The following is a 17,728-nucleotide window of genomic DNA, read 5'->3' as shown; positions in this document are numbered from 1 at the left end:
ATATATATATATATATATATATATATATATATATATATATATATATATATATATATATATATATATATATATATATATATATGAGGCGATGTCGCGTCGCCTCGGCAACGTCGCCCCGTGTGGGAGAAGGAAAGGCCGACATCGCCTTTTATAAAAAATATATATATATATAAATATATACATAATCTTTTATATATAAATAATATATATATATATATATATATATATAAACGAGGCGACGTCACCGAATTATATATATATATATATATATACCGAACGGTATACTGCTCGGTATACAGTTTCGTACCGTACCAAACGAACATTGAAACTTCGATACGGTACGAAATTGCATACCTTGACTTTATGTACCAAGATATGACAGATACTGAGTCCATAATACTGCAATATGGTTTCAAGCTTCTTTAAAACATTACCACATAATTGAGGCATCATATGCGTGGTGTCATGGAAAATAATTTCAATTTATAGAAACAAGTTGACAATTAATTTTTTGGCACAAGAACTAAGCAAAAATGCTACTCTTTTCACGTAAGCAAGTCATAGTAACCTACTAGGAAAATGCAATCCAATAAATGGTTTAAATCATACTAGAAATTTTAAAAAATGAACATCGAGCATCAAATGATAGATATATTGCATCTAACATCAACTGTATAGTTTATGCCTTATAGGTTTCTATACCATCAAATATACTAATATAGTACCATAAGTTCTAAATATTCGCTAAAGTTTCACTACAGAATGAAACAAATCAACAGTTGGTGCAAATGCCGATAATCATATCCACTAAATTTACATTCAGATACTGAAAAGGCTATTGATTCACTTCAGTATAATGGAGAACTCAATTAGTGCTAACAATCCGAGATGCTGGCCGAGTTTAATCCGAAATGTCAGTTGGTGAGTCAGTTGGTGAGTTTAATCCGAAATGTCATCCTATAGAAAGATCAATAATGAATAGGTTTCTTTTAGAAAGGATAGTCAGTTGGTGAGTTTAATCCGAAATGTCATCCTATAGAAAGATCAATAATGAATTTAGTATAGGCCAAGTATAGATCAGAGCCAAACTAATGTCTCTTTTTTATCAATTGACTCAGACCTCCCCCGCTTCCCTTATGATTAGTGCCAAAGTTGAGTTCTACGCTCCCTTATGCTATGCTTAGTATTAGTCAAGAATTGAAGACCAGCACCCCTCATAGTGGTTTTTACTTGTATGCTAGCCCTTATATACAAGCTTTTTGGTTACTTCTTTATAGAATACCTAGCTGTAGTTTCATTCTATTACCGAGGCGTTCAATTCCTCCTTTCCAACTTTAGAGCACGTATGCCTGCTTGGCCCCGAGTTTCATCGTATCTAGAGGCAGTGAGCAAGTAATCCCGAGTTTACAGAGGAGAGAGAGGCAAGGGAACCTTCAAGGGAAGCTTTTGAGTCAGAGGGCTAGGCCCCTGAGGTGTGGCTCTCAGGGATTGGGGAAGACGGGTTTATTATAGAGCTATGGGCTGATCGCAGGTTTTTCCATTTGGATTGGGCATGGACTTGCTTCAAAAATGACAAAATCAAAACTTCTCCTCATGTTAAACTGGTGTAGGATTCCAGATCAGGTCAAGGATTAGAGTTCAATCTACCTTTCTCAGGGTTAGGCAAGGAATTCTATCAAATGTGAGTTCTCGGCTGCTCAAGAAGTTGGACTAGCTGCTCCTACGACCCGGAGTGGATTCTAGAGGAAGGGCGTAGCCTAACCTTTCAGTAGGAAGGTGTTCGTAGCTGGGATGGGGGCCAGATTGGAGGAGGAATTCCATACTCCTTAAAGACTGTAGGGCTTTAGAATCAAAGCATGGGCATCTGCAAGAGCTGTGTCGATTGAAGAGCCAGGTCAGTCAACGGATATTGATTCGAGATTCCTAGCATCGTATGAAGGGGCCCCTATGGAGACGCTGGAGATGCAGGAGCCCCGGATCGACCAATAAATGATCGGCCAGAGGGGTGGGCTCATTCGACTAATTAGTGATCCCTGGCCCTACCTAACAAAGAGATGTCCCTGAAATAGGGGATTGGTTGATCGGAAAGCTCGGGCAGGAGTAGGACGCCACTCCCAGCCGGGATCGTCAAAGGTTCATTTCGGCCACAAATTGTTACAAAATCATCTAATCCCAAACCACCCCATCACAAAGATCCAATGCAAACCACTCCCCTGCTCCTAAATATATGCATTTTGTCAGGTTTCCTTTTTTATTATTCCAGATATATTTTCATCCATCTCTTCAGTTGTTATTTTGGATCGTGTTTAGAGGCATATATTTAGTTGTATTTTTATCTTTTGGTCCCACATGATCAACCCTATACTGATTATAAATCGGGAAGACAGAATACTTAGCAATTAGGAGTCATGTTTATAAGGTTCTGGATGTGTAATTAATTGATGGGACTCATTTACTAGGCACCCTTTGGATACATTGGATTTTGTGTGATTCAAAGGTTTCCAAGAAAAGCACTCTTCACTCATAATTCATCTTAATTTTCACTACATCATATATTGCAAGCCCTAGAGGTTGAATCTTGGAACTCGTTTTCTATTTATGCAATAAAGTTGAAATATGTTAACTCCTAATAGGTCAATTCTCCTCAACCTGGATAGTACCATGATAGTATGGTCATATACCATCAATGATATGATGAAGTCATTCTCAAAGACCTACCAAATCATAGAAAAAGGCAACAAGAGTATAAAGGTCTCAAACAATTAAATCCTGTAGTAAGACTAACAAGTTAGCCAATTATCTCATACTAAACAAAGATTTCATTGACCTTAACAATGTGAATTTATTTTACATGTTAAAAGATATGTATTATATACAAGAATAACAGAAATAATATCTTAAGAAACCATACCTCCAAAGAAGTGCTGAGCGGGGTTTCCTTGCTGGCAAACGATTGCTACTATCAAATGGCATGAGGTTCCCACTACGATAAATTAATCCTTCAGAAATGCCGTCCTTAATGCTAATGTTCCTCATAAATATGTCATCTTCACCGTTGTCATCCTCCCTCATTGCTGCAAGAACCATCCGGAGCATGCATAAAAATGGCTGATCACTGTCCAACAACTGGTAAAGTGCTGTCATTCCTCCCATTCCAGTTCCAGATCCACCACCAATACCGAGACCACCGCCAATTCCAGATTCGTCCAACAGAAGTGCTTGAAGCATCGCTATGGATTTCTTCATTAATGGAAGTTCAATCCAGTTTCCATTTGAGTCTTTTTCCATAACAGCATTCCAAGATTCCCAGCCACTTCCTCCACCACCAAAAGCTGTTGCTTTTGAGGGAAGGCCAACACCATACCACAACCTACTCCTGTACTTCCAACCCTCCAATAGATCTAAAGCACAGCTACCATAAGATACAAATGCACATCGAACAGATTCATAAGGTTCTGCTGCAGCAGCTGCCGTAAGGCGCTCCATAATTGCTGCAGAAATTTGTCCGTTTGCATCAGCCATAGAAGCAAGAACCTGATTAGGAACAAAATGCCATAATCAAATGAAATAGTTCAGATAGAATTTGGTAATAGATAACATTGATGCATACGCAGTTGAGATAGAACAAGCAAAACAAACATAACTCTGTAATGGAAGGCTGTAAAAGAACTAGTTCTTAACACATTCAAATAGGAATATCAGGTCATACAAAGCCTACAACCACATTTTGAACATAAGCTGTAAGCTAAGCATTGAATTGAGACCATTAGCAATCAGTTCTCAATGCGCTAAAACATATTTACAAATTTTTGAACCATCTAGTCTCCTCATGGCCTCTGTTCTCAAGCACTCATTGTTTGTCCTAATGGCAACAAAATGAATTACTATAGCTTCCTATTCTTTTTCTTACCTTTTCTTTTCATTTTTCCCACTTCATTTCTTGAACTCCTTCTCCAACTAATTTTGCATTTTCCTTCTTTTTTATATGATCAGCTTGATCTTCATTCTTTCTTCTTCCTTTTTCCTTCATCAATCTCCTCCTCATGATTTGCTCCTAAGAAATGGGTATAGGTCACTAGGGAATATCGGAAGGCTACAGATCACCATCACAAACAGGCCTCCAGGAAGCAATCTAATACCATTATAAAGTTGAAAAGTTGTGTCAAAAGCAAAAACATGGAGAAATTGTTTTTTAAGTTGATCAACGAGATCAAAAATGTACAAATGACTTATTACATGAAGAAAGTAATCAACATGTCTTTTGCATCCACCTTGCATGTTAGGGTCTATAGCGCATATCATCCAGCCATTGCTTGCAAAGATCATAACAAATGGTTTGGAACTAAACTTACAAAATTATCTCAACCAAAAAGTGTATTAAAATAAAGAAGAAATATTGAATATGAATCCAGCACATCAAAATATGAAACAAGAATATACAGTAGTGTGCATACATCAAGGGGAAGACCTCCGGCATCACTGGACAATGATGACCTCTTCGAGGGAATATTATCCACAGGTTCACTACCAGTTCTACCTATAGAATTTGTGCGACTAATAGTAGCTGAGGTCAAAGAAGCAGGGGACCCAATGCTGTCAGCTGCACGGGCTGAAACAAATAGCTGTCCTTGAAAACGTAAATGATCTTCTACAAGCATCAGAATAACAATTGCATTTTCAGCCAAAGCAACTGAAAGATGTGCAGCATTTTCTGCTTCTGCTTTAGCTTCTAGTGGTGACAAGCCCTCAGCAGCAACACCAGCAGCCGCTGCTGCAATAATTTGAGTCTGCCGGAAAGACAAGCTGGGTGAAGTAATTAAAGTGACAATTTTGCAATTTCTAGTGACATCAACAAGATGAGTTATGAAAACAAGGCTTCAGCATTTCTTCCAAAATAACAGCAACGAGATACAGTTTGCATAAACCGAATGAGTAAAGCATTAAATTTCACTATCAATAACAATAGAATACTAACATAGTAGTATAGCAGAAAGGATATAGAGAAGAGAACCAGAAATAAGAAAGTGTGTAACATAGAAATGAGATCTAAAACACTAACCTTATTGAAAGAAAATTAGCACAATCTTAGAACTCATTGAAAAATTATGACACATTCTATATGAAAAGCAAAACAAAAAAAATGGTCCAAAGAAAAGCCAAACTAAGAATAGATTTGTGGACATTCTAGGGCCGCCATAGAAAAAAACACAAGCATAAGCTTCACCCGCTTTCTCCTTACCCTCCAATGAATGGTACCAACTCATACTGATTGTTGGCACATCAAGGTCCATGCCAGTCCAGCTGTGGACCATATAAGCTCAGAACCTAGATATTAAACCTTGCTTCAAATATCAACTTCAGAATTCAGCAGAACCAACCAATAAATCATCACAATTTTCTTTTGTTGCACAGCCCAAAACCTCTTCATCTTCTGCAAGTGTAGTGCTTCTCTTCCTCAAGCATGAGTGTCCATCCTTTACAGAAGTATATATACATTGATAAAGCAGGCAGTCATGAGATCCAGGTATGTTACTTTCTTTCTAAAATCTAGTTTGATTTTGCAATCACTCAGAAAAAAAAGTTGGTACTTAAGGTTTCTTCTCTCAAATTTTATAAGAATAATGGATAGCTATAGTTGGGTGATCTATCCATGCAAGTATCTTTGGTGATTAATCTTGTTGATCTAATATCCCTAATTTGATCTGATTTTCTTCTATATTTTTCCCTTTTTCTGACCACCAAATACCAAGATGTTTCAAGTGTTTCACACAGAGAGCCATCACTCACCAGAAAAATCTCATATCTAAAGTTGAACAGAAAGACCCATATCACCATCATCTGACACTTTTGATCAAAGTTCTAAGATAACAAGTGAATCTAATAACTAACAGCAAGGTGAGAATCAAATTCAGACCTATGGAGTACCGGTGTGGTGCATTGTAGTCTAATACAATATGGATCAGTACTGAATGGTGCCACCCAGACCACACAGAGAGAGAGACTGCATGAGAGAGACAAGAGACAAGGAGGATGAGGAGCAGGATAAGGCATGGATGCTGAGGAGACAAAGCACGAGAAGAAAAAAGGATGTGGTGTACGTGGCAGGGAGGAGGTTGTGATGGCAGGGAAAAGAGAGATAATAATAAATAAGAATAATAAGGAAAAAGTTACGGCAGCTGTTAAAAATGTTTAAAAAAGAGTTGATGGCATTAGTTTGGCACTGATCTGCTTACTGCTCATTAAGTTCCCAAAGCCCCATATGATAAATTTACACAGCAGTACATCCTGTACTAGACAGATGCAGAAGAAATAGCCCAGTTTGCATCCCGGGTGGTTGTTAAACCAGCAAATCCCAAACCATACAGAAGTTATTTTAATCCATGAGAATGACAAACTCATATCACCAACTGAAGATTCTAAACCTGATTAGAAATCAGTCACCAAATATTAATGCACATGCTGTGAGAATGGACAATCATCAAAGTAATACAGGTAAGAATCATGTCATTTTTTGCTATTTAAAATAATAATAAAGCTAAAATCTCTTCAAGGCTTAAAATATAGATGACTTAGCAAGACTGAAACACTCATTCAGTGGTTTAAGGAAACAACAGGGAATAAAATGACAATTATCTACCAATTTATATTCTCCACATAATATAGATATCAAGATAATGTGAGTAGAGAGAAACGTTTGACTTAAAAGTTTATATTCAATACTCACATCCAGAAAATTGTCCAGTTAATAAATACAACAATTTCATAAGTCAGTCAAGCAATTCATAGAGAATATTAAAAAATTCACTTTAAAGAATCAAATATTACCTGAACTAGAAGCTCCCTAGCTGCAAAATCTAGCAAGCCACCCAATAGCCTTCTTTTAAAGATAGGCAGGGACTCTTCACGTCTTCAAGAATAAAACAAAGTTAATAAGAGATATTGCAAATAGAGCTCAAATAGTTCCATAAACAATCCACTATTCTACGGTTATATTCAAAAAATGAACTTATAGATATATTATGTGAAAAAACTATTTATTCATGAAAAAAAGACCCCCTAATCTCAGTGGGAGCATACCCTAATTTGACACAAATACACAGCTCTCCTGCTAACCAATTTATACATATAGTCAGGTATATTAAAACCAGGTTCATGTATTTCTGGTTGAAAGAAAGACAAAAGAAAAGATGCCAGCATTTAATTAAACATGTCAAAGTTTTCTAGATCTGCATTTTCTCAAAACCAAAAGTGACAAAAAATTTGTATAAAAACAAATCTGTTACGTTCGATTATAAGATAAAAATTTCGCAGTAATAACAGCTACCTGACTCGTTGGTCACCTGTACTAGATCCCCCAACCATTGACAGCCATTCTGCACAATGAATGGTAGATTCTATGTCCTGAAAAGGAGAAAGAAGAAATGCGATATATATGAACTATAAGTTAGGAATGAATCCAAAGAAAATTCCACCATAAACAAAGCATATTTGTCACCAAAGAAAAAAAGAGTTCATCAAGGTAACAGATTAGAAAGTTACAAGTACATGAGTTCTTCCAAGAAAAGCTTAGAAACTTCAAGAAGAGTAAAGTGCATAATCTTGCACTAAAGGCAACCAACTTGATACATTACGGTTGCATCTCTAACTTACCTGCTTAATCTCAAGGCAGGGACAATGAATCACCAATTGATACCAAACATGGATTATAAGAGATAAAAGTATATGCATCAATCTTGAACATGTAAAGCTATAATGCCTCAATAGCATCCACAAAATGCACATACAAGTATACAACATAACTATATTTCTCAGTTAATATTCAGCTTTTTCAACATAGACTTGCCTTTTCCACCTCACTTGCATAGAATAATTTTGACTGTAAACTTAAATTTACAAGCTAGTTTCTTAGGCAAGTTGGGGATGCATCAAGGTTGATTTTATGCCATCTATAATAAAGAAATATACCTATTCAATAAAAAAATGGTACCAAGACTCTCATATCTATCAGCATATATAATTATTACTACTGACAGACCTACTATTAGATACGCTTGACCATTTTACACCTTTCTGGGAAATGAAACAGGATAGCGAACCTCAAATATGCAAACAAATTTAAATAATTTCAACATGAACTTTGTAAAGATATGCTAGACATGACCGGACAATAGACCTTTAAATTTATCAAACGAAGACACTACTTGCTTCACTCTAAAATAGACCTAATGGCATTGGGTCCCATAATATTTCATGCAAGAATTTAAATACTGGTCAGACAGGCATGTACCTACAGATTTAAAAATATATAGCTTGATACCACAACAATATGTACTGACTGGTACAAGAAGGTTTACCTTCTGGTGTGCCAATATAGTACCAATTTCATAGATTACCAAAGCTGGTATTCAACCAACATTTGAATCCTTGATTTGGTTTTCAGGAAAGCTAAACCGCACTCCTCTTCCAAACCATATATGCACAGGCAACCATAAGCTATGTGATGTAACTTGCCAATGGCATATGTTATTTTCAGATGTTTATCTGAATAAGATCTGCTGATGGTGCTTAAATTCTTGATTCAACTCATGTCATTTGTCATTTTTCTAGACATTTCTCTCCTACCACATGCAGGTAGCTCATCAACTAAGCTCCAAGTCATTACTACTACTAGCTCAATAAGTCACAGAGCATATTCAACATTGAAATGGCCAATTAAATGTGTCATTGAATATTTTCTGCATGACTGATCTCAACCGACTATAAAACACATTGTCATGCACTCCTTACAGAAGGAACACTTAGTCTAGTTATGAAAAATATACAAAAGAAATGAGCAGTGAAACAAAGTTGATCAGTGAAGAAACATTACCTTCCATCCATCTTTTCGGCGCATTGAATGTTCTAACATGATTATGAGAAAGTTATGTATGAGGTCCTCTAGCTCACCAAGACTTACACCATTGGAGTCTTTATTTGAACCCATCTGCAAAAGTCATGGTCAAATAACTCAAAAACATCACAACCTCAAGGACAGCATCTGAAAAGCTACATAGCATCAAGAAAGTATAAATAAACATAAGCATGAGCTTGCCTCTGACCAACAAGATAACTTGTATGCCTTAGCAAATGTTGCACAGAGGAACTATTTAAGGATGCAAAGTTACCTCATAATTTGATATTAAGACCTCCAACAACCACTCTGGCCATTCTGCCATGCTAGTGAGACTACTTCTATTTTCTGGATGACTGCAAGCCAGAAAAAGAAGATCCTGAAATGGCATGAAATGACAATCTCAGACCACATGCTGCATCATAAATAAAAGGATGTGTCTGCAAAGAACATATAAATATACAATATAACCAAAAATATATGGAAGGAAATTATTATATTTGAGCTATAACATATGAAATTATATGAGGGTAGAGAATTAAGTCTTCCTACTAAAAGTGGTTTACAATTTCCATTATCATTCTTGCCTTGATATCCTGAAAAGAGCGTGTGACCTGGAACAACTGACAATGAATGAATATGTGACGTGATCTAAAATATAAAATTATCACTATTTCCAGAAATTCAAAGACCATGGCGAAGCAAGAAAAAACCAGTTATACCAACAATTTAGTATTTCTTTTTTATTCCTATATATAGTTATTAACTTTACCAAGAAGTTGATCCTTATCTAAGAAAAATAACTAAAGATTGCTATATATAAAAAAGATTATCCCCAAGTTGCACCAAATGAGCAATTATAATATACACAGTAAGCCCTCGAAGAGAAGAAACTGAACCTCAATTAAATGAAGGAATGACATACAAGGACTGCCATTTCGGGTACCAGACCCATATTGGTCCCTGGATTGGACCAGTACCGAAACATGATACACTCGTAAGTGTCAAAAGAAGAAAAGGACAAGACAATTGAAGGAAGAAAGAAGAAGAGGAGGTAGCGGAGGAAGGAGACGAAGAACAGGAAGAGAAAGGAAGAAGAGAAAACGATAGAGGAAGACGAGGAAGAAGTAGAGGAGGCGGTGGAGGAAGAGGAGAAGAGGCGTGTACTCAGTAGGCAGGCGATGTGTTGCAGAGATCGGATGATGCACATCAAAGAATCTCGTGATGGTTTCTATGCGAGTGCGAGAGGCAATTAGGGCAAAGATGTGCAAGCAGTCGTTTTTTTATTTTATATAGGCAGACTGAACCACCTGAAATGGGGGTGATCCGCATATCAACTCGTGCTCACACCAGTACATACCAACCTTTTTATACCAGTCAAAGTGAAATAGCATTCCCTAATGATATAAACTTTGAACATAATGCCAACGAAATAGCAACGCATTAACAATCCTACCTACTAATGTTAGCTTGCAGCTCAGTATGTAATTTTAAGACCTATAAGCTAGCAAACTTCTCACTGCCAAACCCAATCAGCTCTAGAGGTTGTATTGTACTCAGCGATTTCAATAGGCACTCGGGCGCTCGCCTAGGCGCTCGGGTGAGGCGAGGCGAGGCCCGAGCGCCTCGCTTCATGTCCAGGCACCTCACTTCAAAGAGGCGCCGCCTAGGCACTCGCCCGAGCCTAGGCGCCGAGCGCTTCAGGCAAGCGCCCAGGTTAAATCAGGCAACCGAACCAGTGTTTTACGTTTGATTTGGTCTCTGGTGCTTCAGTTGGTTCAATTGAACCAACTAAAACACCGATATCAGCCTCCCAACATCCCTCTTGCCTCTTCCCCAACCCTAACCCTGCTCGTCGCTGCCACTGTCGCCACTCCCACTGCTCGCTGCTACTACTACTGCTGCAGCTGCTCACTGCTACCGCTGCCACCATCGTCGCTCGCCGCTCCCGCTGTCGCCGCTCGCCGATATCGGTGTCGCTGCCACTATCACTGCTCGTCGCTCCCGCTCCCGCTGCTCACTACTACCGCTGTCGCTGCCACTGTCGTCGCTCGCCTCTCCCACTCCCGCTGCTCGCTGCTACCTCTTCTCACATCGACTCGATAGTATACTGTTAATAGTATATTAATAGTATACTGTTAACTGTATACTAGTAATAGTATTTTTTATTTATTAGATTAATAATATATTATTTTGATTTTAATACTACTAATTTTTATTTATTTAAAATTATTGTTATTGTTTTGAATTTTGAGTTTTTTTTTGTTAATGTGATATTGTGATTTTGTAAGATTTTTTAAATTTAATATCATATTTTTATTTAAATAATTAGATTTATTAATTATATTATATATTTTTATATTGTAGCGCCTCGCTTCGCTCGAGCGAGCGCCTGGGCAAGCGCCTAACGCCTCGGGCATTTCTGGACCTTGGCGCCTAGTACTTTTTAAATTACTGATTGTACTAACTCCAACCTCCAACCACAATGATCAAATAATTATTTAGGTTTTTAATTAATCAATTTCATCAATATGTAGTTTTAGCAACATAATATCTCTTGTTGTATTGGCTCAATCTTCGTTTCTTTATCTTTAATCATATATCAAACCTGACGGCAGAAAATTAATGACCGAAATTTAAACTTGGCATCAGTGATTTAAAAAGGCGCACAGGCACTCAAGTGAGGCGAGGCAAGGCCCGAGTGTCACACACAATAATCGGGCGATACACTTCAATGAAGCATTGCTTGGACACTCGCCTGAACCCAAGCTTCGAGCGCCTCGGGCGAGCACCTGGTTGAAGCAAACGGGTGACAAGCAAATTGGCAGAAGAAACAAAAAGCAAGAGGGTCGGTGATATCATCTTAATGTTATCCTTTAAGAATCTTATAGTTCATACATTAAATGTAATAGGCCCTCTTGTTCGAGTCCTACGATTGGTAGATAATTAAAAGAAGTTTGCAATGAGATATATTCATAAGGCTATGGATAGAGCAAAGGAAATTATTCAAAAGACTTTTAATAAAAATGAAGAAAAGTATAAGAACATATTTGCAAACATTGACGAAAGATAGAATCATCAACTTCATCGTTTATTACATGCAGCGGGATATTATTTAAACCCATAATTCTTTTATAAGAACACCTCCATTGAGTTTGATGCAAAAGTTATAAATGGGTTATATAAGTGCATTGAAAATTGGTTCCAAACCTTGAGGTGCAAAGTAAGATCATACGTGAATTATCTTTACATAAGAATATCGATAGTCATTTTAGAATTCCAATGGCAATTCGATCTAGGACTACATCCCTAAGTATTTATAAATTTATATAATTAATTTCATCTATCGTATATTATTGCTAATAATAAAGTTAAATTTTATAGCTGAATGAAGTCTATTAAAAATTTCATCCCGAGCTTACAATAATTGGCTATCAAAATTCTTAGTTTGACTTGTAGTATTACAGGTCATGAGCAAAAGTGGAGTATCTTTAAATATGTAATGATCACAAAATATTTTTGTTTTAATTAATCTATTCTTTTTTAGATAGGTGTATTAATATATTTTAAATTATATGACATGATAGATTCACATAAAGAGAAAAAATTGGTTGGAGAGTATCAATGATTACACGATCTGGTTTATATAAAATATAATCCAGCATTGAAGTCTCGTCATGATTTGTAAAATAATATTGATCCAATCTCATTACAAGACATTGATGATTCAAATGAGTGGTTGATAGGTGAAATTGGTGCGAACTTGCAAGATACCGAATAAGAGCTTCTATTTGAAGATGACAACTTGACATGGGGAGATATGGCAAGAGCCTCAAGTGTTAAAGAATTACAAACATATACAAGAAAGATAACGAAAGCAAAAATGAGTGCAAAAGCCTCAAGTTCATCTCTTAGCATTGTTGAAGAGGAATAAACTTATTTTGACGAAGATAGACAAGAGGAAGAAAAAGGTGATGATATGTTTGAGAATGACGATGTTGAATATGATGATGATTGAATTTGATGTAAAACTTTTTTGTTTTAAATCTTTTAACATTTTTGTTATTAGAAGATGGATAATGTGACTTGGTACCTTAGATCTTTTCAATTAAATATCATATTTTATTTATATAATCATATTTATCAATTATATTATATATTTTTTATATTTTAATATTTCAGGGAGTCTCGCTTTGCTCGAGCAGGTGCCTAGGCAAGCGCCTAATGCCTTGGGCATTTTAGGACATTAGCGCCTAACGCATTTTAAAACACTGCTTAACATTACCTACTTAAGCATAAACAGAACCTCCTAATTCCAATCATGTCTTAGTTGTGTCAAACAAATAAGGATACTTTTTGGCCCTCCAATGAAGCTATATTAGACTTATCTAGATTTTGGATGGCCAATTTGAAAAAGATTAACGTAAAATCAATTGTCAGATCAACATGGGACCTGTTTTTACGTTGATTAGCACCTAAAGTAGTCTGATAGAGATTAGCAATTGTTTCTACTTTCAATCAAATTAAAACCACTTCTTGCACATGATTTCACCATTATTTCTAATTGGGATAGGATTCGGTTCAATAGTAGATTGGCCATCTAGGATAGCCCTAAATCAAATAGGTCCTGAGAAAGTCATCATTTTTGAAGAAGACCAAGACTATAAAGAACAAGGGAATCCATCTAAGCATTAAAGATGAAACTCCCCATCAATATGTATGTATTTTCATCATTTCTAAGTGACAATTTTAGACTCTTAAAAGTCCAAGTAAGAATTTAATTAGTCTCCAAAAAACCTAATATGGATATGTTATGGGTTAGGCTCATTATTATCCTAATAATATTTCTATTTTGAGAGCTCTAGAGTCATCCATTAGAGAGATTTTGTTGGGTGGCGGATTCAATTTTTCTCTAAACTTTTTAAACATATGCACATTTAAGACAAAACATACGGTTGAAGTTGATGAAGTCTCTTCTTCTATCAAATATATATTCTATGTTCCCCTCTATTAGGATTTTTATTTCTCCCAAACTGGTACAAAATAGACAATACATACTAGTCCATGTAGGTAAGTACTGGTTCAGGCATAGACCACAGACCGCCTCCATTTCGAGCAATCTGGTCCAACCCATTAACAAAATAATCAAAAGCTTAAATAATAAAGCTTTACTTAGGTCTCGCAAACGCAAGCCCTTTTCATGTAGGGAGGATGGAACCAACACCATCATCGTTGCCTATCACATTGCCATCCAACAATGTTACCATTGCCAATGCAATGCATCCTACCTCCCGCTTCCTCTTCCTCTTCTACTCCTCCACCGCTTCCTCTTCTTCCTTCTTCGTCCTCTTCCTCCATTGCCTCCTCTTCTGCCTTCCTCCTCCTTACGCTTCCTCTTTCTTCCTCCTCGTCCTCCATTGCATCTTCATCTTCTCCTTATTCTTATATATCTTAAAAAAACTAGTATAGACCAGTGCACCATGCGTCGGTACATTGTACTGACCAGTACGTACAAGTTGCCAGTAGCCGGTGTGGGTCTAGTATACGACACAACATTCCTTGATTTCTATTATACCCTCCTTTATCTCTCCATCAAAATTTACTTTCAAAAGTTACCATCTTCGCCTAAGTAGCCAGTATTTAATAGAAAGTAGCATATCCTAACAATCTGGTACATGAACAAGATGCCCTAACTCTTTATTGACTTTCTACAATGTTCTACAACAAAAACCATCCAACATCACTGAATGGACATAAGCTAAAATCACTAGACCCATGGTAATCAGGATTATGACTAATACCATGATATTTCACTACAATGTTCTACATCAAAAGTCATCCATGATCACTGATTGGACATCAGCTGAGCTCACTAGACCCTTGGTAAACAGGACTATGACTACTACCACAACATTTCATGCTTGGACAATCATTAGCATATCCAATGAATTCTTCTCACTAAGCTAGAATCAACCTTACTGCCGGTATTTAGCTCCCTATGATAATTATCAACTGGAAAACCTGCCTATATTAGTGATATCAACATAACTCTGGCTATTTAGTGGTAAGTCTGAGAGATCGCTGATGATTTAAGCACCATTGAAAACTATCCTGGTGTACCAATAAGATTTTCAACCATCTTACACTCCAATAACCCTATACAACCATCACAAACCCAGGTAAGAGCTGGATAGGGTCATAAGATTGTAGACACCAAATTACATTTGACAAAGTGCATCTAAAGAGTATTACTACTATCCAACCAAGCATTTCTAGATCATACACGACAATGATATTGGCATCAAAATGGCTTCCTCAACAATTAACATGGCAAAATCCCCAGGACGAATACATACTACACTAAGATACAACCACATTAACATGCTCTACAAATAATAATCAAGCCATCAGTGATAATCTCAAGCAGTTGACGATGTAGATGGCAAATTCAATAACCAATTATCAACTTGCAAGTTTGGAAAAAAGGCAAGACAAACCCAGTGCTTGCCTCAAGAAGATGGTTAGAATCTCTATAATGCAATCTTTGCTAGATCAAATTCACACGATTGTCCCCCAAGTTATACTATCAATACTTGATATATTCTGGATGAAGAAGAAGATCAAAGACTCCTTCAATGGCCTGTCCATTAACTTTGATGGCATACTTAAAAAATCTCAACCTGCATCCATCTTGCAATCAGCAAAATTGCAGTCATTGTCCACCTTTGCACTTGTCGGAAATTACCTCTAAGGATTTCCTAGAGACTGCCTCAGCAACTAAAAGAATTTTGTGAATAAGAAAGGGAGATTAATGAAGACTTCATAGAGCAAAAGATGCAATTTAGTGGAAAAAGGCATCAAGAGTTTTGTGCAATTACCATGTTCCTCTTTGATTGGAAGGAAAATTTTAAAAAATAATTATAACTTGTAAGGTTGGTGACAAATATATATGAGTTCCAGTGCCAAAAAAATGTACCCAGTGTACAGGTTTCCACCAATGCAGGGTCTTGGGAGGGTCAATGTATTAACCTTGGATTATTTCCATGGTTTCATAGATTGCAAAGGAGTAACCTTATCATTGTACCAACACTATGAGCCCAAGTGTTGAGCAGTTAATAATAACATGCTTTGTGTATAGCTGTAATAAGAATATTATGGCAAATGTACAAAGTAACTAAAAAAGATGGAATAAGAAATGTTTCAATCAAGAATAATTTAATGTTGCCCCAGTAGAGGATAAATGAAAGAAAATATTATAAGATGATATGGACACATTCAAAAGAGGTCTATCAATCTATGATTGTTGTGATTAAACAAGAGTCGATTAAGACTAGTCCAATGAGGAGAATAAAGGAAGACCTAAGAAAACTTTATTAGAAACAATAAAATGATATTTGCATGCTCTTGCTTTAACTAGAGGTATTGCCTTTCACATAGTTCAATAGTGCAAAACAATCCATGTAGCCAGTCCCAATAGTTGGGACATTAAGGTTTGTCATTGCCTTAACTACTATAGAAATTTATATTTCTATGGGATTGATACATTCAGAGGCAGTGGTTTGTCCATTATTAAAATGCAAGCTTGCATTATCCTCCGGAGGCCAGGCTAGTGCTCATAAAGTTTAGCTAATTATGAGTCAGTAATTTGTCCATACTAATACATACTTAGTTAGTTTTGTCTAAGTCGTACGGCGCCCTTACATTTTCGTCCGCAAAAGGTCAACCTCCCCGAAACCTCTTATAGTCCATTAAGGACCTATAAAAGAGAAGACGAGTTCGAGAAAGCGTCCAACTTGAAATCCACAAACAACCATTTTAGCAAACACTTGATAGGCAATGCAAATTACAAGCATAGACTTCGCAAGCTCTGAAATATCGCATAACAAAGGATCCAAGGTAGTCCGCCGCGAGCAAAAATCCGCACAAGTGCCCACATGACACTGCTGCGGAACATGGCAATGAACTAGCCTTAGACACTACCCCAAAGGCCCATCTAACCATATATCACTAGGGTAACTCCTGGGTGTCGTGCTAGCTGACACTCTGCACCACTCTACGGAACTAGAAAACCCCCAAAATGACTACCTGGATGGTCTATTTCTGTACAGTTTTGCCTCTACACTATAACTGTACACAACCTGCGTTTACAAGCCTGAAACGATCACAAAAGCCAACCAAAATGGAGCTATCAAACCTATTGCAAGCCCTCTACATACTATGCAAAGCATGAACAAAACCGAAAGACACGGGCATGCACGAGCATTACATCGACATCCTGTTTACAGCTTTGCCTGTGACAATACATATTAAAAATGATAGAAAAGAAAAGACATGTTATTTGAAAGAATAGAGGATAATAGATCGACATGTTTGCATCCAGTAAAGAGATTTCAAATGAGCTGAAATAGGAATTGTAGTATAATGCACATGCAGCAATCTGCAGCACATGGTTGGAAAGTTTACAATGATAGTAAAGTATATCATAATATTGTGGAACCTATTTCCTTGTGTATCATGCAAAAACTGATAAAATCGTCTAGCGAATTCCTTTCAATAATAAAACAAGAATCAATGCATTACACCAAAAAAAGAAATAAAATAACAAATAAAAAATAGGGAATTGAATATTCAAGCGGCATATCATGATCAACATGAAATGCAACAGATTAGCCAACTTGATAAATTTTGGCCATTAATTATACAAGAAAGATATTTCATATTTTTGTTACTTGGTATCACCATAGAGCTAGTGAATGTAGAAATGATTAACAACACTACTCACTTAACCAATTGAGAATTTAAAAAATATAAATGAAAACATTAAATTAACCACATGGA

The 17,728-nt window shown here is 36.6% G+C and overlaps 1 protein-coding gene across 1 annotated transcript in view; it reads right to left on the bottom strand.

The window, feature by feature from the left end:
* The window catches only part of LOC135652656 (BEACH domain-containing protein C2-like), a 42,748-nt gene that overhangs the window by 17,234 nt on the left and 7,786 nt on the right, over positions 1–17,728 (bottom strand). Inside the window, exons 5-10 of the mRNA XM_065173754.1 lie at positions 9,165–9,269; positions 8,870–8,983; positions 7,325–7,401; positions 6,826–6,907; positions 4,455–4,787; positions 2,912–3,534 (exon numbers count right to left, since the gene is read on the bottom strand). Coding sequence (XP_065029826.1) covers positions 2,912–3,534; positions 4,455–4,787; positions 6,826–6,907; positions 7,325–7,401; positions 8,870–8,983; positions 9,165–9,269 — 1,334 coding nt within the window. The remainder of the gene's footprint in view (positions 1–2,911; positions 3,535–4,454; positions 4,788–6,825; positions 6,908–7,324; positions 7,402–8,869; positions 8,984–9,164; positions 9,270–17,728) is intronic.

The sequence above is a fragment of the Musa acuminata genome, chromosome BXJ3-11, assembly GCF_036884655.1.
Source record: "Musa acuminata AAA Group cultivar baxijiao chromosome BXJ3-11, Cavendish_Baxijiao_AAA, whole genome shotgun sequence".
NCBI lineage: Eukaryota > Viridiplantae > Streptophyta > Magnoliopsida > Zingiberales > Musaceae > Musa > Musa acuminata.
The sequence above is the reverse complement of the archived record's forward strand: the minus strand, read 5'-3'. Positions and strand labels throughout refer to the sequence as shown.